The sequence below is a fragment of the Vitis riparia genome, chromosome 13, assembly GCF_004353265.1.
Source record: "Vitis riparia cultivar Riparia Gloire de Montpellier isolate 1030 chromosome 13, EGFV_Vit.rip_1.0, whole genome shotgun sequence".
Lineage (NCBI taxonomy): Eukaryota > Viridiplantae > Streptophyta > Magnoliopsida > Vitales > Vitaceae > Vitis > Vitis riparia.
In genome coordinates this window covers 28,869,615-28,893,811 of record NC_048443.1, presented here as the reverse complement: position 1 = coordinate 28,893,811, position 24,197 = coordinate 28,869,615, and the positions used below count along the sequence as shown (strand labels likewise).

The 24,197-nt window shown below is 35.1% G+C and overlaps 3 protein-coding genes across 5 annotated transcripts; 1 reads left to right on the top strand and 2 right to left on the bottom strand.

The window, feature by feature from the left end:
* Positions 1 to 3,182: 3,182 nt before the first annotated feature.
* Positions 3,183 to 6,212, bottom strand: LOC117929215 (probable disease resistance RPP8-like protein 2). Its single transcript, XM_034849488.1, has 2 exons — positions 4,045 to 6,212; positions 3,183 to 3,646 (listed from the first exon to the last, which is right to left on the bottom strand). Exon 1 carries the CDS (start codon positions 5,793 to 5,795, stop codon positions 4,056 to 4,058), a length of 1,740 nt encoding a protein of 579 aa, XP_034705379.1. The 5' UTR covers positions 5,796 to 6,212; the 3' UTR covers positions 3,183 to 3,646; positions 4,045 to 4,055.
* A 1,039-nt stretch (positions 6,213 to 7,251) lies between these two features.
* LOC117928514 (putative disease resistance protein At1g50180) lies at positions 7,252 to 8,416 on the bottom strand. Its single transcript, XM_034848390.1, has 2 exons — positions 7,375 to 8,416; positions 7,252 to 7,313 (listed from the first exon to the last, which is right to left on the bottom strand). Exons 1-2 carry the CDS (start codon positions 8,414 to 8,416, stop codon positions 7,252 to 7,254), a joined length of 1,104 nt encoding a protein of 367 aa, XP_034704281.1.
* A 9,961-nt stretch (positions 8,417 to 18,377) lies between these two features.
* On the top strand, positions 18,378 to 22,653 carry LOC117927979 (DNA replication complex GINS protein PSF3-like). Of its 3 annotated transcripts, none has more exons than XM_034847722.1 (8): positions 18,387 to 18,444; positions 18,616 to 18,647; positions 19,811 to 19,962; positions 20,057 to 20,128; positions 20,319 to 20,419; positions 20,905 to 20,997; positions 22,112 to 22,251; positions 22,334 to 22,653. In XM_034847722.1, exons 3-8 carry the CDS (start codon positions 19,918 to 19,920, stop codon positions 22,441 to 22,443), a joined length of 561 nt encoding a protein of 186 aa, XP_034703613.1. In that variant the 5' UTR covers positions 18,387 to 18,444; positions 18,616 to 18,647; positions 19,811 to 19,917; the 3' UTR covers positions 22,444 to 22,653. The 3 variants fall into 3 exon arrangements, with proteins under 3 accessions (XP_034703612.1, XP_034703613.1, XP_034703614.1); XM_034847723.1 differs by having other exon boundaries at positions 18,404 to 18,444; positions 18,553 to 18,647; XM_034847721.1 differs by lacking the exon at positions 18,616 to 18,647 and having other exon boundaries at positions 18,378 to 18,444.
* Positions 22,654 to 24,197: the final 1,544 nt, after the last annotated feature.

Genomic DNA, 24,197 nt, shown 5'->3' with positions numbered 1-24,197 from the left:
GACTCGAGTTTTTCAAAGACATGCTTTTTCCAAAAATTATGGAGTCATATTTTAGGGTTTTTCTTTCTTGTTTTATTTTCCCTTTAAAATAAAAATAAAATAAGTGGCGACTCCAACTTTTTCCAAAAATTAATTTTTCACAAATAAAAAGCTAGTCTCGCCGATCGAGTGGGGGCGCACGTGAAAAATACGGGTCCACAAGTGTACAATACTATAGAAGGAGAAAAATATATAATATAGATCAAGGAATATCATATTAAACAAAAATGTGACGAACTTGGCTCAAATTGGTTGAATGTGTTTTAACTTGATTTAACATGGTTTAGAATCTTACAAAAAAATTCAATTTTGAAATATAAAATTAGACAGCAAATTGATCCCTTGAGAATAAATATCATTGGTTTATTTTAATCTTGTTATACTTTTTGATCTACTTTCCAAATCAAGATTGTGATAAACCTTTTTCTTTGGAAAGAATATCTCAATCTTGTTTGATTTGGACATTTCCTCTTTGGCTCTTTTTCCTTGTTTTATTTTCTTTCTTGTTAATTATCTCATATTTATTGGTTTGATTGATCCCTGGGTTAAAGTTTTGGCTTAACATATCTTTTTCAACCTCTTTAGGTTTAAAAGGTTGAGTTTTCACATAAGGTCATGGAGCTTTGAATAGTTACAAACCTAAAGACGTCTAAGACATGTCAAATTACCAATGTTGTTGGGAAGAGCCATAAGGTTCTCACAATTGATCAATTCCAATGATTTAAGACCTCTCATATGTTCAATTGATAATGGTAGCTCCGTTATACCCGTTTCACTAGGCTTAAGAGTGACTTGAGCATGAACTTAGGTCACTTAATCTAGTTTAAAAATGGTCCAAATTGATTAATTAACCCAACAAAGTTGTCTAATTAATCAATTATCCCACTTTAGAGATGTTGTTTATCAACTTATATGCAATATTGTGAAATTATTAAAATGTCTTTATGCACATAAGTGAGCCTAAGTCTTATTCAACTCTAATAACATGTGTTATCAAAATATATGAGTTCAAGTAGGGACCACTGATACCCATAAGACAGTATTAGCTCATTCATAATACAATTTTGAAGTTGATTTAATATCCCACTTTAAGGAATTCTAGTATCCTATATGAATGATAACGAGACATTGAGTGCGTGGATCCATGACTTGTTATCCATTACATACAGTATCCCTATTAACAAGTGTTCATAGTCTAATAAGGTAAAAACTATCAACCTCTTAAGAATACATTTGTTATCCTTCAATTTTGGATCCTCCTATGATGCGATCAACTAACATAACTTAGCTTTCCAATGGCTTATGTCAAGTTTTACTTAAGAAATTACTATTATCATAATTTACATGAACAAATCTCCCTAAAATCATCCAATGAGACAAATTGTCTCAATCTCATAAGATATTATGGTGTCTTTAATAAGAGTACTTATTGTTACTAGCTTCCATCAACAATGACCAAATTCATAGGGAACATATGATCACTTAGAATCTCACTCATAAGTTAAAATCACTACTAATTTTAGAATAAGCTCAATATTTTTTCAAGGCTAAGAAATAACGGAACGAAATAGTTTGATAAAGTCATGACTATTTGATAACCTTACATCATGACTTACATGAGTTATATCCAATATATAATCATACACATTAATGCATTTACCACGGAAAACCTATCCTAATAGCCAAAACTAACCATCCTTCTAATTACGAGGTAGTACACTATAACCTCAAATGGGTTACATAGACTCAAAAACTAGTTATGAACAAGTCATTCATTTGCAAGGAACTCGTGACTTGAATTTTTCATACAACTTCTAATGCACCTAAGTCACATATAATGTAAGAGATAAAACTAGAATGCCTACAAATGATAATATATAAAATAAGGATAAATAAAAGTAAAACATGAACTTTAATGATAAATAATAAATTTCAAAATTTATTATATCATATCATACTTTTAAAGGTTTTAACCTAGTATTATTATCATAAAAACTTTGTTTCACCTCCAATCTCTTATACATCTTTTGCCATTAGTTCAAATAAAATCAAACCAATTATTTAAGTCTCATTTGAATGCATTTCTTGTTTTTGTCTTTTTAAAAAAAATAGGAATTAATAATTTTTATATAAAAAGTAGAAACTCTTGTACAAAAAGTATAAACTTATCTTATATTCTTACAAATTACTTTAAATTTTTTTTAGATTTAATGTATTAAAAAATGAAGCTTTCACTTGTTTTAAAAGAGATGTTTTTTTCAAAAAAAAAGAAAGTAATTGTATAAATATGAAAAATAATTAAAATAAAACATTAGAAGGAAATCTTCACCTATTCAACCATGAATCTATTAAAAGATTTTGTGAAAACCTGTTCAAACTCAAGCCTTTATCTTTCCGAAATATTCTCCAAATATTCCAAATTCTAAACATATTTTTGTTCTGAAAAAAATAAAAGAACTAATTTTGAAAACTTTTCTCAAATGTCATTTTTTGATAACTATTTTCAAAATGTTCCTATAAAAAGGGCTTTACTTTCTCAATTTCTTCTACTCATTCTCAATTTCTCTTATGACATCATAAATCTCTCAAACATCCAATCTTCTCTTTCAACCTCTCTAAATTGAATTAAACCATTTAAACACATTTTTAATGTACTTTTTTTTTCAACATTCATTTTGAATACTTGTTAATTATTTTGTCAAATCTTTTAAACCCATTCTTAATCTCTTGATTATAAATTAAAACATCTTTCTTGTCTTTTTTTTTTTTTTTGTCAATCTTACGCTCTCAATCTCTCGACTACAATCTCTAATACAAAGTGTTCAATTCCCCAAATTTCCCATATAATTAGTGCCTGAAATTTCATTGACATTTGAATTTTTATGATTTCTACGTGATCATGCAGTTCTAATGATGGGACTTTCCGAAGGGTGATTCAATGGGACTAACTGGTCAAGGAATCTTTTACATTTGTTCCTGCATTGGAATACTCCCTCAAATGTAGTGAAACAACAACATAAATTCAGAGGAAAGTTAATAAAAACAAATAAATAAAAACCTAGCAAAAATTTGCAGAAAACCAAAGAAAATCCTATCTTTGAGAGGCCAGTACTGGATTCATTAATTTCTGCAAATATGTTATGTTAAAAGAACAAAGAAACAAGGGGAGATATTATTGAAATATCCAATTTTCTTCCGCACAACATGACAACAAAAAGCCAAAGCCCACAGTTCTGAAAGCCAAAAAAAATACAGACAATAACAAAAAGGCACAATAGGACCAATAGAAAACCAATCCCAGATTTATTAGTCACAAGCAAGCTCAACACACCAATTACAAAGGAAAAAAAGATCACAGGAACATTGTCTTGAGATCACAGAATCTAGTGCCACACTTATTCTACTTGATAAAATAGTAAGGGAGCCAGCAATTAGGATGTATAACATGAGCCAGTAAAAGTTGGATAGGACTACACCAATATTCCAATTAGTATGGATACTCACAAGTACAGCAACTCCCATTCAGCATTTCTTCTTCATAACCCAGCCCCTTGATGGAGTCCATGAGCAAGTTTGTCTTCGAAGATTGCCGCTTGTCTTGGAGGACCTAGCAAATAAACACAAAATCATTATTAGAAACACTTCTTAAATTATCCATCAAGAACATAACACTGAAATGGAAGGGCCAAATAAAAACAAGCTTTGTGATAACTTTCGTTTGTCTCAAAACAAAGACAAAGAGTTTTAAAAGGCATTGGGAATACTTTTTGCATCATGCATAAAGAATAAACCTATAAGCAATTCCACATAGTTCTTTGATAAAAACACTTTTTCATTTCTTCTTTTTTTTTTGGTGCCAAAGAAAAGGATCTAAATTCACTATACGTTGTGTCTATTGTTTTGGGAAGGATTGCTTGATTTTGATCAGTTATTTCAAAACTTTTTTATGTGTTTGTTTCTGTATAAGAAAAGAAGAAGGAAAAAGAAAAGGACAGAGGAGGTTACCAAACGCTTCATCATGGAAAGAATGAGATGGAAGGCACATGCTTAACTTTGTAGAAATCCTCCCCTTCATTTCCATTTATCACTTTAAGTCTCTCTTCGAATTCGGGCATATATTTAATCTCCAATACGTCAAGGGTAGTGATATACCTCAACCCTTCAGGGATCATTTCCAAATTACTGCAGCTTGCAATTTTTAAACCCTTAAGACTAGGCATTGCACCTTCTTCCACCCTCAACTTCTTTAAATTGTGGATGAAGCCAAGAATTAAATTTTTAAGCTTTGGGAACCCATCTGTAGAGAAAACCATTTCTTCCCCGACGTACGCATTAACCAATAAGTGTAGGACTGTCAAGTTAGGAAGTCTCTCTAGGATTGGCATCGGATCTTGTGCTAGTCGAGAAGTCCTCAAGACTAACTTGGTGAGGCTTTGGGGGAGGTGCTGGTGTCCAGGCAAGCTGCTTATTTGTCCTGGCAGCTTCAGTTTATAAAGATGTCGGCATGTCGACAATTGCTTTAGATCTGTTTCTTCTATTGTGGTCTGAATTGCCTCGTCAAAACTCAAGGAATGAAGGCCGTTGCAATCTTTGAGGATCACCTCCAACTCTTGAAAGCTTTTGACATTCATCATTTTCAATTTCCGAAGCTTGGTCAATGTGGCCAAATCTCGTACAGCCCAACGTTCTGCATCAAAGTTTTTTAGGGTCTCCAAGTTGCTCAAACTGTCCCACAGCACCTTATCATCAGTCGTAATAAATCTAGGAAGGTAAAGATGTCTTAGCCACTTCATCCTTGATAACACATCATGTATTTTAAAACCAGTTACATGATTATCAAACCGTAAATCCAGCGTCTGCATGGACCCCAAATTTCCTATGGATGAACGGATGCATGACAGCCGAGCATTTTTAAAACTTAAGTACCTCAAGTGAATGAGGTAGCGTATTGCTCTTACCAATTTTTCATCCAACAAAAGTCTCTCAAGATGTAACACTCTTAATAATTTGAAGTCCTTCAAGTCCAACTTCCTTGGCATCATGTGGACTGCATTTGGTGCATAACAGAATGTTAGAAGAGATCGAAGGTTTCTAGCATTATCTGGGACCTGCATAGGACTCGATGTTTTAGCACCTGGATCCAAATATATGACACCTCTTCGGACTTTCTTTGAAGTAGAAGATGGATTGGTTTCCACTTGCCAATGGAATGTCTCAAAAAAATTTTCTCTTGCCTTTGACAAGCCTAAATCTCGCATCAGGTCATGAAGGCGGCAAGTTTTGACCATTCCATTTGAACTTGTTGCTCCTACTTGAACCATACACCTCCCAACTAGCTCGCCTAGATACCATTGTCCAACATCCTCCAATGTCTCTTCATTGTCAGGCAGTCCTGCTATGATTCCTTCAGCCATCCACATTTGAACCAAAGTATTTACTGGTATTTCATGATCCTCAGGGAAATGAGCCAAATAGATGAAACATAGTTTTAAATGGTATGGCAAATCTTGGTAGCTTAAATCTAGCACACGTGAAACTCCACTACATTGTTTCTTAGAATGATCATCGCCTCTGCTCAAGTATGACCTAATATTTGTATCAACCATTTTCCACTCAGAAAATGTGGGTTTTGTGGCCAAAACTCCTCCAAGCACAACAATTGCCAAGGGCAACCCATCACAACGTTTAGCCATTTTCTTTCCCAGATCCCCCATCTCCTTGCTAATGATCATAGGATCTACAAATTCATGAAACATTCGTTGTGAAAAAAATCATTTAAGAAAGAATTAGCTTGACAAGAAAAAGAGCATCACACTCACAATTACTCATACCATGAGATATATAGTGATTTCATTGATTATGGATGACTTATCTTTTACACAATCATTATATGTGATTGTTTTAATACATTCATTTCCAGTCAATTAAACACAACTGTAACCTTACCCATGTAGAAATTTAACAATCTTACAATAGGAATAATAAAATTATAAAGTTCTACTAAATAATTGTGAGACACCTACCGGACTTGAGCTACCAACACAACCTATGGCACATATCAATTTCACTTTTACTTACAACTAAGGGTCGAACCGAGGTGTGTTGGATCAGGTTAACACTTTGCTCCGACTCAATCTAAACATGAAATTCATTTTCCCAAAACTCAGTTCAACCCAATAACCTTTTCCAATTTAAGTTCAATCCAATCTATTTTTCTGTGAATGTAGGTTAAAATGAAGTTAGACTCAAGATATATCAAAACTATTATAACTATTATAAAAGATAAGATACATTTTTCACTAAATCTTTTACTAATCAACTTACAATTAACAAATAAAAAACCCTAGTTAGCTAGAATTCATTTAGCTAGAAGTCTAAAACTTTAATAAATTAATATAAAAATATGTATATTCATGACATTCATTTTCTCGATCATTTTTGCAACCAGAATCACAAGCTAAAAGTGATAGAATGATGCAGAATCAAAAGGCAGAATAAACAAGTCCAAACCCAAATTTAATCCAATTTAATTTGGATTGACTTTATTTTCCAAGCACAATCCAAACAACAATTAAATGCCCAATTCCCAATAAAATCAAGTTGGGTTTGGACTGGATTGGGTTAAACCCAACAAAGGTGTCATTCTAATTTCAACTTAACCGACGACTATATGTAAGCCCTTTTAGAAAAGCTTCATGTTTGTATAATGTTTGGATAGAACTTCTCAACTTAGCCCATACTTCTAACATGATTTATTTATTATTAGAAAAAATATTTTCCAACATGATTTATTTATTTTTAGAACAAAAATGTATATTTAAGCCCTATTTTGAGGGGCTTCTAAAATACAAAAACTAATATTTTGAAGGTCAAATACAATATTTAAATGTAACTTTTTTTCAAACATGGATGGCAAATTTCAAAATGTGTTTTTTCATGTGAGACTCTTAATTTTCATTGAACATGGGAAGTCGCTTTTATTTTAACTAAAAATTTAAAATATCAAAATCAGTCTACTTTTAATAAAAATAAAAATAAAATATTCTTCCTAAACTTGAAATCAAGAGTTTAATTAGTAACAGTAATTATTTCTACTACTTCTACTACTAAAATGGCAACAAAGGTTGAAAGTAGATTTTTGTTTAATAAAAAATTTTAAATTGTTGAAATTAACCTTATATTTTTTGTAAAGTGTTTCTATAACACCTAAATTCAGTTGGTCAGATAATACTTTCTGCTATTCCCCAAACAGGGTGTTATTATGTTGAGAAAGCCTTGTAAAAATAACAAAATTTGAAAAACAATATTGACATTTAGGAAATTGCTGAAAAGTACCTGTAGCATCTGGAAGTGCTTTCTTTCGAAGAAGCTCCCAACTCTCCGTCCCAGATAAAAACTTTGGTTGGTGCAAAAAGCGATGTTGTGGATCCACACCTGAAGCCACTTCTTCTAAGCGAGTGGTGAGCAGTATTTTGCTGCCCTCCGTTAGCAGTGGAAAGGCAGGTCTTAGGCACTCCCAATCTTCCATTCGCCACACATCATCAAGAATCACCAGACATTTCTTTTCCTTTTGAATTTCATACGCCCTCTTAAATAGCTCCTCATCCCTCATCTTCTCAATTTTCTTTCTCTGCTCTTCACTAGGAGACGTCAATTTGATGAATAATCCTTCCATAACATCTCGGATGTTGCAGTGTTGAGATATGGAACACCAAGCATAAAGATCGAAGTGACGCGTAACACCAACATGATGATAAACCTTCCTGGCAAGAGTGGTCTTTCCCAGACCCCCCATGCCCCATATGCACACGACTGAGCATCTCTTGTCCGGTTCCACCAGCTGTTCCACCAAGCGGTTCACGCTATCCTCAATCCCAACTGTATCTTCATCATTAAGGTGGGAGTAAGTCCGCCTAAGCAGTTTTTGCCTCTCATTTCTAGAACTCGAGCTTTCTCCTCCTGCAATTGTATTTACTTTACAATACCTTTCTAAACTTTCAGTGATGCTAGAGAGTTTTCTTTCTATGGCATCAATCTCTGTACCAACCTTGTGGAGAGCTATAAATTCCGGGAAGATGCAAGCATACCTCTTGAGGATGTTTAGGAAGCCGCTTCTCCTCCTCAGTGCAACTCTGAAAGCAAAAGTCTCTGTGACATCTTCAGCATCATAAGCAACCTCTCCAAGTTCTGCAATGAAATTGCGAACAACTGCGTTGTCTTCATATTGTCTTTCATCTACAACTTCCAGAAGGCTTTGCATCTGCATCAGCTTAGCTTGAATTTCCTGGACTTTACCATTCACCCCACATAAGAAACTCTCTTCTTGGATCAACAAATGACCTACATTTTCCAGTGCAAATGACACAATAGGCTCCATTTTTCTTCTTCGCCTTTCACAGAAACCTGTTTTGGCTCTTAATTTGAATTGATGGCAAGTTTACAAGTCTCGATCTGTTGTGTTTTTGAATGTTGTGGATAGAAGAATGACTTTTTGCTTGGGGATGTTCGCAATTGATTTTTATCTTTTCTACTCAAAGGATCTCTTTCTATTCTGTTGAGTTACGTCCCTCCCACTGGGAGGTGCCTGACCACTTCAATAAATTAAAATAAATAAATAAATAAAAAAGGAAAAGCAAAGAAAAAAAGTATGAAACCTAACCTGGAGGATGTGGGTGTGGCTGCAGACATACCGTACAAAAACCAAGAAGAAAAAGAAAGAGACGAGAGAAAAGAAATTATGTGAGTTATATGGTCTTGTGTGCGCATGATCTAACTATGGTTCTTCCTTCCACCGATCATAAACCTCTAGTATTTTTTCAGAGGGAACTGGTGTACCCATTATTTTCATGATGGAAAATTTTGATGGGACTAAGTCATGTGGTCTTTTTTCCTTTACAATGTTTTTTCCATGCAAAAATTCAGTATCTTGATTTTTCTGCTTTGTGTATTTATTCACATCAAGTCTAGCTACTTCATTCAAATATTCTCTTAGCCTGGATCGGGTTTGTAAGTATTCTCCTTCTCCACTTCTACTTACTTGATACCTTTGCCAACTTGCAGCTGGAAAGCGAAAGTATGGGCGTCAGTCACACCACATAATAATATATACATAGCTTGTCTGATATCGTTGTTTAGAATAATCAATTTTACTTTATTTTTTGTAAGCCAGTTTCACTATCTTATCTACTATTTGTTGTTTGATTTCATGCGTGCTCTCTACCCCCATATGATAATATATATACCATGTTCACACTGAAATGACAGATCATCATTCCAGTATAATAAAGGAAAGAATTTAAACTACTGAATATGCATTTATTCCTCTAGGGTTTCTCATTTCAACTACTGAATTCTAGAGTTTCTTTGATATTAACTGCAAAAGGAAGGCCATGCGCATTGCACTAAGTGTTGGACAATTGCTCTTCCAAGCCTTCTTTGTTGTTTTCTTCTAAATTTAGATAATAGGCAAACTTTAGATTCATGGTTTTCTCATGGATTTTCACGATGTTCAAAATGGAGATGAATTATAAAATTTTCTATTAAATTTATGGTAAAGGATAATCAAGATTGGTTAGAAGATTCCAAAATTTACAAGTCAAATCTCATTATACAGCAAACTTTGTGATAGCCTTGTCACTTTTCTGTTCACCTCTGTTTGTCTTGTATTAAGTTCAGTAGCGAGCACAAGGGACTGAGATCTCAGATTCATATGCCTGCAACCAAAAGTCCTGAATTTCCTGCATCCAAACTCTGAGACTGGTTAGCCCTTCATTTGAAATTGAAGAAAAGATGCCAACCGCTAGGTACAGCCATATATTAAAACCTCTATTTCAGGTTGGAGAAGGAAATTTTATAGCAAAGCTGGTGAACCTGTACTCGACTTGGAGTAGGTACTTTGAGTTGTTGGTTACTGATCACCCCTATATAATAATATACAGCTTGTCTGATATTTTTGTTCAGAATAAACAATTTTACTTTATTTCTTGTAAGCTAGTTTTACCATGTATCTATAATTTGTCATTTGTTGTTTCGAATTCATAGACAGTCTCTACACTTGCATGCCCATTTTCACACTGAACAATAACAGACAATTATTCTAATATAATAAAGGAAAGAATTTAAAGTACAGTGGGTGGCCTGTTGGAAGCTCTGCAAGCATTGTCTTGTTTCATTTGATCATATTTACTCGATCCAGTTATGTATAAGTCTAAAGCTTTTCCCAATCTTAGATCTCCAAATAAATTAGGAATAAACATTACCTCACTGTGACATGAGTGTGAAAGTCTTCAAGAATCAATTTTCTTTTTAAAAGGGCTAAAATAATTTGTTCTATTTTTTGAGCCCATATAATTTCGAAAGATATGAAAGATTTCCCTCTAAACCATGCACATGCACAACTTTCATCGAATACAGCTTTTCATAAGGTTCTATATGTAACTGTTTCATTGAATACAGCTTTTCATAGAATTTTATATGTATCTATGGGATCGAGCTATGGAATTCTATTTACTCACTCTTACATTGAGTATGTTTTCCTTGGTTCCCAAAGTATCGTAAAAAGAAGTGTTTGGAACCATAGTCATTGGACTTTTTGATCCATGAGCCTTCATCTTTGTAATTGGTTGATTTGGAGGGAGGCATCATGATGGCTTTACCATGTGGTCAGGACAGTTCCATGTAGCTGGTCATGATGACTACATTCTATACATGGTAGGGATTGTCTGTGATTTATGCCTTCTTATAGCTGGTACGTGGAGGATCCAAATTTAAATCACTACACCCATGATTCATTGAGTTATGAAATGAAATTTTTGAAAGAGAGGATAAAAAAAAATGCAAAAATTGTAGAAAATTGGAGAACCGAGAGGCCACTTGGATGCATTTTTTGAAATATTTAGTGTTAAAAAACCAAAGAAACAATACACAACAAGACGACAAAGTGTCAAATACTGTATTGTGAAAGCAAAAATACTGGGAACAAAAATTCACAACCGGGAGCAACAGAGAACAATCCCAATTCAGTCATAAATTGACAAGTGATCAACACACCAATCTTATGGAAAAATTCGTAGGAATATTGTGTTCAGATCACAATAAGTTTAATTTCATGTTGTAGTACTCTCACTATAGTTCACAAACAATGTTCTAATTAGGCTAATTGCTTACAAATAACAACTCACATTTAGCTTTACTTCATCATCAACACCCAATGGATGAAATCCATCGGTAAGTCTGTCTTCAGTGGTTGTTGCTTTCCTTTAGCCTTTAGGTACCTGGTAATTAAACATAAAATCATGGTTAGATGCACTTCTCAAATCATCTGCACAGAACATTGATATACTTGGGTCAAATGAAATGAAGTTGATGTCATCCTTTTTTTTTTCTTTTTTAAACACATAAATTTATTAAAAAGCAGTGTGAATATTGGTTGAGGAGGCAAATACTTATTTTTCATATCATGCATAGAACTATGAGCAATTCCATAACTAGGTCAATCTGTGATAAAAACATGTTCTTTTGGTGCAAAGAAAAGGATCTTGAATAATTTCAAAATAAAAATAAAAATTGATGTGTTTATATATGTAGAAAGAAACATGAAAAGGCGCAAATGAGTTTCCAAACACTTTCACCAAATGATTGAGATGGCGCAAGTCTCTTTACGAATTTTCAAGGCATATTCTGAATCAGCAAAGTAATGTACCTTAGTCCTTCAGGAACCATATTCCAATACTTAAATCCTTAAGACTAGGCATTGCACCTTTATTCACCCTCAACCTTTTCAAGCGGGGGGGCATCATAGAGAGTCAGATGTTTGAGATGAGGGAAACCATTTGTAGAGAAAACCATTGTATGCAACATTCAATAATCGAAGGATTTTCAAGTTAACAAGTCTCTCCAAAATTCCTATTAGATCTTCATTTAGTTGAGAATACTTCATGGTTAACTTGGTAAGGTTCGGAGGGAAGTGGTGGTGCGTAGGCAAGTTGCTTATTTTTTGATTCAGGTGTAATTTATCAAGTTGTTTACATGTCGACAATTGCATTACATCTGTTTCTTCCCTTTCAGTGCCTACATTGATTAAAACCAAGGAACAAAGATGATTGGAAATGGGACAAGAGAGTTTGAGGATTGCCTCCACTCTTTGAAGCTTTTGAGATCAATCATCTTCACTTTACAAAGCTTGGTCAATTGTGCCAAATCTTTTACAACCCATTTTCTTGCATTGAAGTTTGCTAGTGTCCCCAAGTTGCTAAGATTGTCCCATGGCACTCTACATTATGAATATTTATGGGAACGTAGTTGGTTTCAGGAAGGTAGAGGTGTCTCGGCCATTTCATCTTAGGGCAATGTGAAACTGTAAATCCAGTGTCGCATGCACCCCAAATTGCCCATAGATGATGGGAAGCAGAACAGCCAAGGTTCTTTCAAACTCAAGTATTTCAAGTGTATAAGGTTGCCTACTGCTCTTATTAATTTTTCTTCCAAAACAAGTCCCTCAAGATTTAACACTCTTAAATCCCTCAGCACCAGTGGACTACATTTGGTTGGTAACTGGATGTTGGAAAAGACCGAAGGTGGGTATCATTTTCTATATTCAAACTGACATACCTATTAGCATGCTCATCTCTATTTTTAAAAACTGATGTAGCCTCTGCTAGACACTCCACAGGAACACCTTGATCCAAATTTATGGCTCGTCTTCGGACTTTCTTTAGAGTGGTTGCTGTTACCAGAGGATGAAATGGTTTCCTCTTGCAGAAGATTGGTAATCTCAAGAAAAGTTTCTTCTCTTGCTTTTAACAAGCACAAATGTTGCATAAGGTCATGGAGGCGACAACTTTTCCATTTGAACTCCTTGCTCCCACTTGAACCATACACCTCCCAATTGGCTCATCCAAATATGCTTCTGCAACATCCTCCAATGTTTCTTCTCCCACCTCTTTATAACGTATGCCTGGTATAATTCCTTCAGCGACCCACATTTGGACCAAAGTATCAGCTAGTATTTCATAATCCTCAGGAAAATGGCCTAAAGAAAGGAAACATGGTTTTAAGTGGCATGACAAATCATGGTAACTTAAAGCCAACACATCTAACACTCCTTTGCCTTCTTGCTCATTGCCTATGCACCATCCCCCATTCATAGAATGTGTGTTTTGTAGCCAGAAGCCCTCCAAGCACAACGACAGCTAATGACAACCCCCAATAATACTTAGTCATTTCCTTTCCCAACTCCTCCATATTCCTGTTAATGATAGGATCTACAAATTCAAGAAGAGATTCATTAGGATTTAGGAATATTTTGAGAAATATTATAAGAAAAATGAATTACCTAAGAATCACAATATTGTAATATGCAGAACTTTTTTATGCAATTCAGAGCATGTTGTGATTTATGAACTGATTTAAGGTAAAATAAAAAATAAAAAATACAAACAATAATATACTAAAATGGGCAAAATTTAAGAAATAACTTGCATAAAAAGGAAAAGTGTTCCTTTAATTTTAAAATGAAACTCTTCTTCTAAACCTAAAATGCAAATTTTGAAGCTAGTTTTAAAATCAAATTTCTTTGTTTCAATAATCTTTGGTTCAACCAAGTGAACCAATCATTTCATCTTATGTGTTCAATTTGTGATGATATGTGAGATTCATCGTAGCATGAGCAATTATGGCCATACTTCACCGCCATCCCTTAAGCTTCTTCCACCACCATGGTTGGAGAATCCCTCAAATCAACACTGCCCCAGAACCTCCATTGAAGCACTGTAAAAAAGGAATTTTAAAAATAATTATTATTATTATATTAATTAATTTTTATTTATTATTTTATCCTAGCATTGATTTTAGAAATACTTGGCTCCAAAAGAATAAAATAATCCCACTCACTCCCTGAAAATTGTAAATGTGATAGAAATGGATGGAGAGCATTTCTAGCAAATAAATAAAGGTTATTTGTTTTATTCGCGAAATATTTTTATATAATTAATTTATATTTATAATTAATTTATCCTTCAAATTAAATTTTTTTATTAACTTGAGTAGAAAGGGGAGGAGGAGAAAGAAAAAAACAAAAAAATAAAATAAAATAAAAGTTGGGTTTGAATATATAATAAAAAATATAAAAATATATAAAAAATTTAATAATTTTTTACATTTAATTCTGTAGACCCCCATTTTGGGGCTCGATTTCAGGCACTTTCATGCGGCTTGCTTTGCCAAGTGTCGCAACCTCAGGAGACCACATGGCATTTTTTAATTGGCTGCTATGAAATCAGATATTGCTTTTGGAAGAGCTATCAGGAGGCGACACCTGGAGGAGGAGATGCAGAGGACGTTCGGAATTTGTTAGAGGGGGAGCGTCTCCTGCAGAAAGGGGGTGCTTTTCAGAGGGCTGCCTGGGGAGATTGTCGGGGATCCTTTGCTTGGGAAGAGGGAGGAAAACCAGAGGAGTTTGGGGTTTTGAGAGAAAAGTAATGGAGCAGGGACAGTGAAGCTTCTGGAGTTTTTCGAGAGGGGTGGCAGAGAGGAAAGAAGCATCTGTAGGTGAGTTTGAGTTGAGTTTCTCGATCACTTTGATTCAAATATTTTCTCATCTCTTTCCGATTTTGGTTTGCTCTTCATTGCTCATCAATTTGAAGTTGAATAATATAAATTGCGTGCTGAATCTTGTTGACTTCTGAATCATTTTTATACTTTGTTGCTGTTGATTTTACCGTTGATTTTGTGGTTTGGTTTGGAGCTGGTGGAACTCTGTTTCTCATACACTTTATAAATCTAGCTCAAGGTTCCCCTACTCGTATTGGCCCATGGATGTCACCTGAAATGAGGCTTTATACATGCATGTTTTACTTGATTCCGGATTCATCATTCCCTCAGTTCTTGGCTCTTTTTCTCCTATTTCTATTCCTTTGTTGCTGGTGAGTTTGTGATGTTGAGTGTCAGAGATGGAGGCATTGTGAATGAGGATGGTATGGTACATGATGAATCGACAAATGTTGGATCAGAAAGAGCTTTGTGACACTCTCTTTCACTATGTTCATTTTCCCTGCGAGTTGTAGGGTTCCGGCGAGGATGGGATCGACGATATTGTCGGATCTGGTTACGGGGACTATCTGATTGAGGAAGTGGAAAGCCTCAATGACCACAACATGGTCGTGAAGTGCGCCGAGGTATGGAGCGCCATCTCCAAAGGAGATGTGCAAACCTGCACTGGCCACTGCTATCTTCAACACTCCGTTGAAACTCGGATTGCTATTATTTGGATACGCCAGATGGAGGAAATTGCTGGGTTCATGATCTGCTGTTTGTGCCTCTGGGGTTCTTATTTAAGGGATAAAGGTTTACAGAAATTGCTCATTTTTGCTAGGAGCAATGTGTGTAGCTTTAGAGTTGGTATTCTAGAGTCGTTGACGGGAAGGAGATCAGTTGACAATACTCGGCTTAGCAAGAAGTAGAGTTTGGTTGATTGAGGAATTGAGAGAGAAATATACCAAACTCAGCTGTCCTCAAACGACGCCGGCGGCGAAACACCTCCGTCACCTCAGCAATCATTTCCATCTGCTGCTGCCCCAAGCTTCACATTTCATCAACAAGAACATGATCCAACTTCTGTTCATCGTCACCTGTGCCGAAATGGTTCTTATCATGATCTCCTTCAAAATACCTCTCCTAAAGCTGGTCGTCATGGCTTTGGGTCAGGTTAAGCATGATAAAGGTCCTATCGTGACCTAGAAGTTGCTGGTACTGTCTTTGTGGTGTTTATGTCCAGTATTTACAGTATGATGAAGACCTGCTATGAAGCAGCTGGCGACCAATGGCCAAACTTCATTGCTGTCGATTTCTACCAGAGGAGTGATGACGGCGGTGGCCGAGGCTGCTGTGGCGGCGACACAGGCAGCAGCGAAGATGGGGAGGCCTTGGACAGGTTTTCTGCCAGAATTCGCAGAGGTATTTCGGCGCTGAAAAGGACACGTCAGAATGCAGATATTGATCTCGATTCCGATGATGACACTGGCTGCTGAACTTAACATGACCGATGCCCGCAGCTGAACTATGATTTCAGAAATCCGTTTGTGGTTTGTGGGGCAACATATGTGCCGATTTATTGAGGAGCAGAAGTTTCTAATTGGACTCATTTTGATGGTCCATGTGTATGCGCTGGAATCGTTTTTGTCACTGTTGGACTCCAATGCTGCCTTCAACTGCCAAATAATTCGGGACTGTTAGGAGATTTTCGCATCATACTGTTTTGGAGGATATTTGATAGCCTGTTTAGGTGGTGGGAAGAGTACAGTTGAATTCATGGAAAGTCAACGGCTAAATTGATTGCAACACACCACTTTTGGAAGATGCGTACACTTATGGGGTTATAAAGCATCCTTTTCCATTAAATTTCTTTCTAAAGGAGTGGTACCTCGGTCCAGGCTTCTACCAAGCTGTTAAAGTTGGTATTGTTCAATATATGATACTGAAGATGATACGTGAGCTATTGGCAATCTTTCTTGAATTTTTGGGAGTTCGCCGGGCCGGAGAAGGAGCCCCAGCAATGCAGGAACCGCTAATACAAAACTGTTGCCGCTGATTCTGATAGTGATTTACCACATGGAAAAAGGCTTAAAGAAGACATGCAATGGCTTGAGTGGTAAATGCAACATCTAAAAGATTGCATGACAACTTCCTATACAGTGAGCGTAGGAAAGCTTGATGTTACTTCTATTTTGAAGTCGCATCTCCTGTTCTGGTGAGGATTAACGACGCATTCTGGGGATGATTCTTCACTGAGAATTCTGGTTCGTCAATGAGAGTTCTGTTAGAAAGAAAGGATGATGGAAGCAGGAAGAATGAGAGGGTAGTCTATTGATCATGACGGGTTTTGGTGAAATATGGTGATCAATCCGGGCATAGCATTTTCGAAATTTATTTAGCTCATTGAGTTGGATTCTAGAGATAAACACAGGGTGGAAAGTGTGATCCGAGGAATAAGCAACAGGCCATATTTGTACAGGCATCTAGGAATACACATTTTGGTGAGGATGCTGAGTGTTTTATTGCTACATAGGGACTTCATCAAATGCTATGCAGGCTTGAAGTTCCACTAATGTTGACCTCATTTCCGCTGTGACTTCGAATAACAAAGAGGTGTACAACACAGTCCAATAGTTCTTCATGGGGGGATTTATCATGCTCAAGATTTCCCCAATGTGGTAATCTTTGCCCTAGGTCCATTCCTACGTATTCCCAACTTGCATGTCCACTATCTGCATGGCCACCTTTGGGCCATGTGTCATCTTCTATTTCCTCATCCCTTGTTTTAGAAAATAATTTTCCCAAACTCTATCTTGTAAATAACTTTTCAAATCTTGGTTTTCAAATAATTTCAACTCTCTCATCTTCCATACTTAGAATTTTTAGGTTCCAAAAATTCCATTTTTAATAAAATTGGTTGCCATTTTCCTTTTGGTGAGCCACTTTTGAATTTTCTTTGATTTTCAAAATGTTTTAAAATAAGTATGAATTTATTTTTCGTAATTCTTGGTGATAGAATTTACGAAATTAATTCATACAAAAATAAAAGGGCTTTGGTGGGGGCCCGACATCAAATAAATTTTCTTCAAAATAAAAATGAATTTGAATGAAATGTCGACATGCGTGCTATTGGTGTTTCTTCCTATTTGGTGATATGAGTGACATGCTTTATGTTCATTACTATGCACTAACCCCTTTTGTGATAGCGAATTGCCGTTTGCTGATCAGGTACGCATCCACTTCCACTTTGGTTATTCTCTATGCGTATTCTGATACTCCTATGTGCATGATTGATTCGAGTATTCATTGATTTATTCATCCATTGTTATGTCAGCTTCATTTTATTAGTAGAGACCCGACTTTAGGGACTTAGAGGGGTGCTACGGTCTTTACCGTACCTTCCTGATAAGTAACCTGACCCCCGAACCCGATCCGGTTTTTCGTAGATCATCTTTTCCAAAATAAGGAGTCACACTTAGGGTTTTTCTTTCTTATTTTGTTTACCCTTTTAAAAATAAAACAAAAATAAGTGGTGACTCCAAGTCATTTTTCAAACAATAAATAAAATCAATTTTTCAAATAAAAATCGAACTCACCATCGAGTGGGAAACGCATTGAGCAGAAATGCGGGGTCCACAAAATCTCTATTTTCAGAGTGAATCAATAAGAATTTTTTATTTTTTTCCAATATTTTCTTACCCAGAACTAAAAATGTCTTGTTTTGTTTTGGGTTGGGCTTTTATTTATTGGGCCTGGCATTTGTGAACTTCAATATATAAATGACGACCCACCATTTTTTTTATATTTGAGTTTCCCTCCACTTCTGCTCCTCTTTCTCCCGCCAGATGCCGTTGCTGTAGAAGAAGAAATCCTCAGGTGATTTTCTTTTCCATTTTTTCTGAAAAATTTATTACAATTGGCTTCCAATCTGTTTGTATTTTGAAATTTTTCGTTTTTTCTTTGGTTGATTGAATATGCATTTAGTTTCAGAGTCCTCTAGGGTTTTCTCACTTCAGCTACTGAATTCTGGTGTTTCTTTGATATTAGCTGTAAAAGGAAGGTCATTCGCATATTTTGAGGTAGGCTCTTCTGATTGACTGAAAGATGTGGGGAAAAAATAGAAAATCTGAACTGGGGAATTGAGATAATTGTAGAATTTTCTTCAGATTTGTTTTCTTCATTGTTATTGTGTCTGCCTCTAATTTACAAGATGAATTCAAATGCTTTGGTTATTTTGTGATTTTTTTTTTAATTTAACTTTAATGCAAGAGGAATTTATTTATTTTAGTCGGAACAAGTTAGGTTTAATTTATGAATAACCGGGTGATCTATTTTTCTTAAACCCCAGCATGACTCAATAGGCTTTTTTGGGCATCCACGTAATAGATTTGGGAATCCTTGATCTAGAATCTGAAGTCACCATCCCTCTTTCTTAGTCAATCATATTGCAGAAATTGAAATTTGGGATCATCTGCAGATTCTGTGATCTGATTTGAGCTTTCAACAGCAAACAGAACTGATTTGAGCTTTCAAAGTGGAAGATGGGGTTCTCTGAATTGATTGCTATTGCAGCTATGCATGCTTTATTTTCTCTGGATCAATGGTTCTGTACTGCACTAAATGTTGGACGATTGCAAGCCTTCTTTGTTATTTTCTTCTAAATTTAGATAATTAGGCACACTTTAGATTCATGGGTTTCCGATGGATTTTCATGCTGGCCAAAATTGAAATGAATTATAAAATTTTCTATGAAATTTGTGATTAAAAAATTACTATATTGAACATTTTGGAAGTGGCTAGAAATCATGACCCCCTGATTTACAAGTCAATTCTCATTATACAACAAACTTTGTGATGGCCTTTGTCAGTTTTCTGTGCAACGCTCTTTGTCTTGTATTAAGTTCAGTAAGGAGCACAAGGGACTGAGATCTCAGATTCATATGCCTGCAACCAAAAGTCCAAAAGTTCCCGTATCCAAACTATGAGACTGTTTAGGCCTTCATTTGAAATAAAAGATGATATGCCAACCACTAGGTACAACTATAAAAACTCTATTTCAGGGTGGAGTGGGAAACTTGATAGCAGAGAAGATGAACCTCTACCTGACATAGCAGGATCCTCTAGGATTAAGTGTACGCCTTGGAGTAGTTATTTTTGAGTGGCTGGTTACTGCTCATGAGATTGAATAATGTGATTTGACCTAATAATTAATCATAATATTTCCCTTGATTTGCATTTGCAGTCTTCCGGATATTGGAAGCTTTGACAGCTAAGTTAGATGCCAGCCTGAAATACATTGACCAATTGCCTTACTAAGCTGGCTTCACAAAGTTGGAAAGGACTTTAAAAATGGCACATTATTACGACATTGATGAAATTATTGTAGAGGAAGAGGTAATCACTTTTATTTTCTCATATTAGATGGTTTTACTTGGAAAAAACCTTTCTCTGATTCTAATTTTTTACCATGTTTTGCATTTTTTGACAGCTCGTCTCTGCTGTGTTCCAAAAAGCGGCAAATGGAGTTGGAATCCTTGATCCTAGTGCTGAAACAAACAGTGTAAATTCCAAGGCTCTGCTTTGGGTGAAAATGACAGAAAGAAAGAATAATGCTTTAAATGGGATGCTTTCTAAATGATTTTTAAGAAATTACTTTTCCTAGTTCTTTCCAAGAAGCAAACAAAAGAAAACTGAAGCAAAGGGGATAATTTATTGCTGGCTTCTGATATTTTCCTGATTGTATTTTTCAGGTTGAACAAGGTTCAAAGGTAGAGCTGCCCTTCTGGCTTGCTCATGAGTTACTCCAGAGACAAGCAGTGACAATTAATGTTCCTGCCTGTTTCAATCAAAAGTAAACCTCTAACAGCTGTCTGGATTTTAATCTTAAGCAACAGTAAAAGGCAGACTTTACATTGATCATATAGCATATGCTCACTTTACAAATAGGTACATATATGACATGATTAGGAACATGTGGCCCATAAGTTAGAGCTAAAAAACACCTTAGGCAACACTTGACCTTAGTCGTGCAGTTTATTTTCATGGATGGGAATCTCCCCTAAAAATCCATGAGGTGTTGTTGATCCATGGCATCATGCTCTAACATCCAACTGATAAGGTTTGTTGTCTACATTATTTTATTTTTCCTTTCCATCTAAAAGAATGTGGCGGGCTGTTTCAAACAACTAGTTTCACTTTGCTGAGGAGTTCAGTTAACAAGATGGTCTGACCATGAACCCTTGCATATGTTTCTATCTAAAATATAAGCATGATGAATTGCCTGTTTCTGTACTAATAATGTGGCCTTGTCTTCCCCTTGTTGGACTTTGATACCAGAACCAGGAAGGAAATCCAAGCGGATGCTCCATGTGTGGATCTAAGGAGCCGATGTCCATATTTCTATGAACTGGGGTGCAAGGTAGCCCCATTGTGAGTTTCTCTTCCCATTTATTTATTTCTTGTGTGCATAGTTAACCCAGTCAATGATATCTTGTACCTTAAAACTAGATAATGTTAAGTTTCTGCTCATTATTGCTTAAGTTGATGATCTTTTCATTCATTATTGCCTTTACATGGTGCTTCATCAAATTTAGAAAGATGGAACTCTAAGCTTGGGGAGTTCAATCTCCAATATGTAATGCAAGGCTCCAGAAGTGAGACTACACTATACCAATTATAGTTATGTTTTTTTTTCATTTGTTGGGTGTATTGAGGTTATGTCCAGAGCATTTTTCAGACCCTTTTTCTTGCAGTTGGGATGGGGGTTGGGCTGAGAGCCAATATATTCTAGGGCCAAAAGCTCCCAACCAAGCTGGAGGGAAACAATGGGGAATCAGTGGAGCATAACCTAGAACAAGCAATGAAACCCGCACAGGACTAGTTCCTAGTTTGTGATTATTGTCCATGATCTTCAAGTTCATTAGCTGGTCTCAGAGATCATTAAAGCAAGAGCAAAATTCTTGTATTGTTGCCTCAGTTTGCATAGCAAAATATCCTACTTGCCACATATGGAAATTAAGCCTATGGTGCTGCTTTTTGATTTCAAAAGAGAACCTCCCCCAAGAAAACCATAAACTTTCTGTGCTGGAGCTCAAAGACATTCTTGTGAGATAGCATAACTCCATCTGTCATCCGCCATGAACTTTCAGTTAAGGAACTGCCAAAGAAAAGGTATGATCTGCACTAGATCATTCATTGGCCATGCTAGATACAGCAATCACGATTCTACCAAAATATATGCCCTCTGTAAAATCATTGTTCTTTCAAATTTTGCGAAACAATGACAACTCAATCGGAGTTGGAAACAATGTGGAAAATCCTCAAAAAAAAAAAAAAAAAAAGAGGAACAAAAACAAATTGACCTTTTGTTGATCACCATTTCTCCTTACATAACTTGATAACCATTGTGCATCTGACTTCAAGGTTTAATTGGGTTTTGGTCATTTAAAAACGCAGCTAGATGTTACTAAATGTTGAATTTACAATAATTACATTTCATGAGTTACAACATTGATTCTCATTAAGCTGCTTTGATGGTGGATAGGGTTGGTGATAGAACCATTGGATCCTTGCTCCTTCAGGCCTTTTTGAGCAGGTACAAGGAAGTTTTGAGCAAGGCACATACAGCTGCATCCACACCGGTTCCCAAAGTCTTGACACTTCTAACAAAAGAAGAAACCAATTGTAAGATTGATTTGACAAATTTCCAATATATTTTTTTCTACTATCACCTCTCATATTTATTTTAACATTGTACATTTTGAAGTGTATGAGACAGCCCAATCCTCTATGGCAGCATTTAAGAAATGGCGGATGGGTGGACCCAGATTCCAGAGAGCTTCTGTTCTTGGGAGGAAGAGGAAACCAACTGATTAGCCGCCCCATTCATATGATGTCACGAAGAAACTACTACTTGGATATTGTCTGTAAGTGAAACATATTAATGAGCCATTTCGATTACATAAATCTGTGAGAATTAAGAGAATCAATGCAAAGTTCTGATTAGTACTTGAAATATTAGGAAGGAGGCCTCAAGCTTCTTGAATAAAAAAACAATGGTAGTTGAAGTTGATTGGTGTTTGCACATGGAAATTGTTACCTAACTTTCTCATTGTTCTCGTTTTGGTACGAGTTTGAGACAAAAGCATCCTTGCAAAAAAAAAAAAGTCTCATTACTTTTGAAAATATTCATTAATTAGTCTTCCAATCACATCGGCACCGTCACAAGTAATGGTTTTAACACAAAAGGAAATTAAAAAAATTAATATATGATTAAAAGGATAATATATATGGATGTAATTTTTGTTTCGAAGACTGTTACTGAGACCAACTGAGCGACAATTTCATCAGTTTATTTGGAATTGAAGGCAACTTCCCACTCACTTACATATATATATATATTTGATTGATTGCAAGTCCCTTGAGGGTAAATTTAAGCATAATGATAAAATCAGTCCTCTTGAGGGTAAGTTACAAATCCCTATCTCGGGGTTGGACTAAATTATTACATATTTCTCCTCTATTATTTGCTATTAAATAAAAAAATTATCCTTTGTCTTTTATCAATTGAAAAAAAAACCTCAAATAATTCAAAAACATAATTTTTTTGTAAAAGAAAATTTAGTGTGCTTAACTTTATTTCTATTCAAAGTGCTTTTCATACTGAGTGTTTTAAATATTTTCAGGAGAATAATGTCTAAGCAAGTTTTCAATAATTTTAAAATTTCTGTCAAAACATTTAATTTTTTCTTAAAAATATTTTTTAAAAACACTATAAAAAATCGGGTTCTTTTTTGGGACTTTTACCTTAACTTCATTGGCTATTTTAAAATTTTGATAAGTTCAATAACTAAATTCAAAGTAAACAAAGGCTTAAATTAGAGTTTTATATATATCAACAATAGGAAAGTTTTTGGACGGTTTTAGCTCTAAAGTTAAAATTAAATTCATAATTATTAGAGGTAAAAGTTATAATTATAAGAAATGTTTCACGAAATAATTTTTTGAATGGTTTTAAATCAAACTTTGATAGTACAATTATTTTTTGGAGCCGTAGGTTTTATTTGAAAAGTGTTTTAGAACAAAAATCCATGTTTTATAAAATAAAATTTTGTTTTGTGATGAGAAATAGTATTTTCTATACCTTCAAATATTTTTAAAAATGGCTTTTATCTATTTTATTTTAAATCATTATCTATATTTATATAACTATTTTTTATACCTCACAATTTTGGTTTTACTTATTTATTTATTTTTGGTAAAAAATTACGATGTCTCGATTTTTACAATTTTTTTTTTTATATAAAATCGTCCCTAGACGATTTCACACTTTTTAAAAAGACGATTTTTTTATAATAAAACAATTATTTTTTGCTTTCCGACAAAAAAATTACAATAGATTTAAAATTATTTTTTCCAACAGTTTAAAATTTAAACTTGCATACCCTCGCCAAAAATCCGATTTTTGTCTGGATTTCAAATCCAACTATCCATATTTGATGTCCCACGACGTGCATCACAGAACGCACTGATATATTGACGTGGCAGCCTAGTGTACGGTTGGCGGTACAAAATTTATATATATATATATATTATTAAATAAAAAGATATTTGGAGACGGATCCAGCAGA

Coding starts and splice junctions, on each gene's coding strand:
- LOC117928514 (XM_034848390.1), bottom strand. CDS start 8,416: ATGGAGCCTATTGTGTCATTTGCACTGGAAAATGTAGGTCATTTGTTG. Junction 7,314..7,374: donor AGCACTTCCAGATGCTACAG/GTACTTTTCAGC, acceptor TATTTTTACAAG/GCTTTCTCAACATAATAACA.
- LOC117927979 (XM_034847721.1), top strand. CDS start 19,918: ATGGCACATTATTACGACATTGATGAAATTATTGTAGAGGAAGAG. Junction 19,963..20,056: donor AAATTATTGTAGAGGAAGAG/GTAATCACTTTT, acceptor ATTTTTTGACAG/CTCGTCTCTGCTGTGTTCCA. Junction 20,129..20,318: donor CTAGTGCTGAAACAAACAGT/GTAAATTCCAAG, acceptor TGTATTTTTCAG/GTTGAACAAGGTTCAAAGGT.
- LOC117929215 (XM_034849488.1), bottom strand. CDS start 5,795: ATGTTTCATGAATTTGTAGATCCTATGATCATTAGCAAGGAGATGGGG.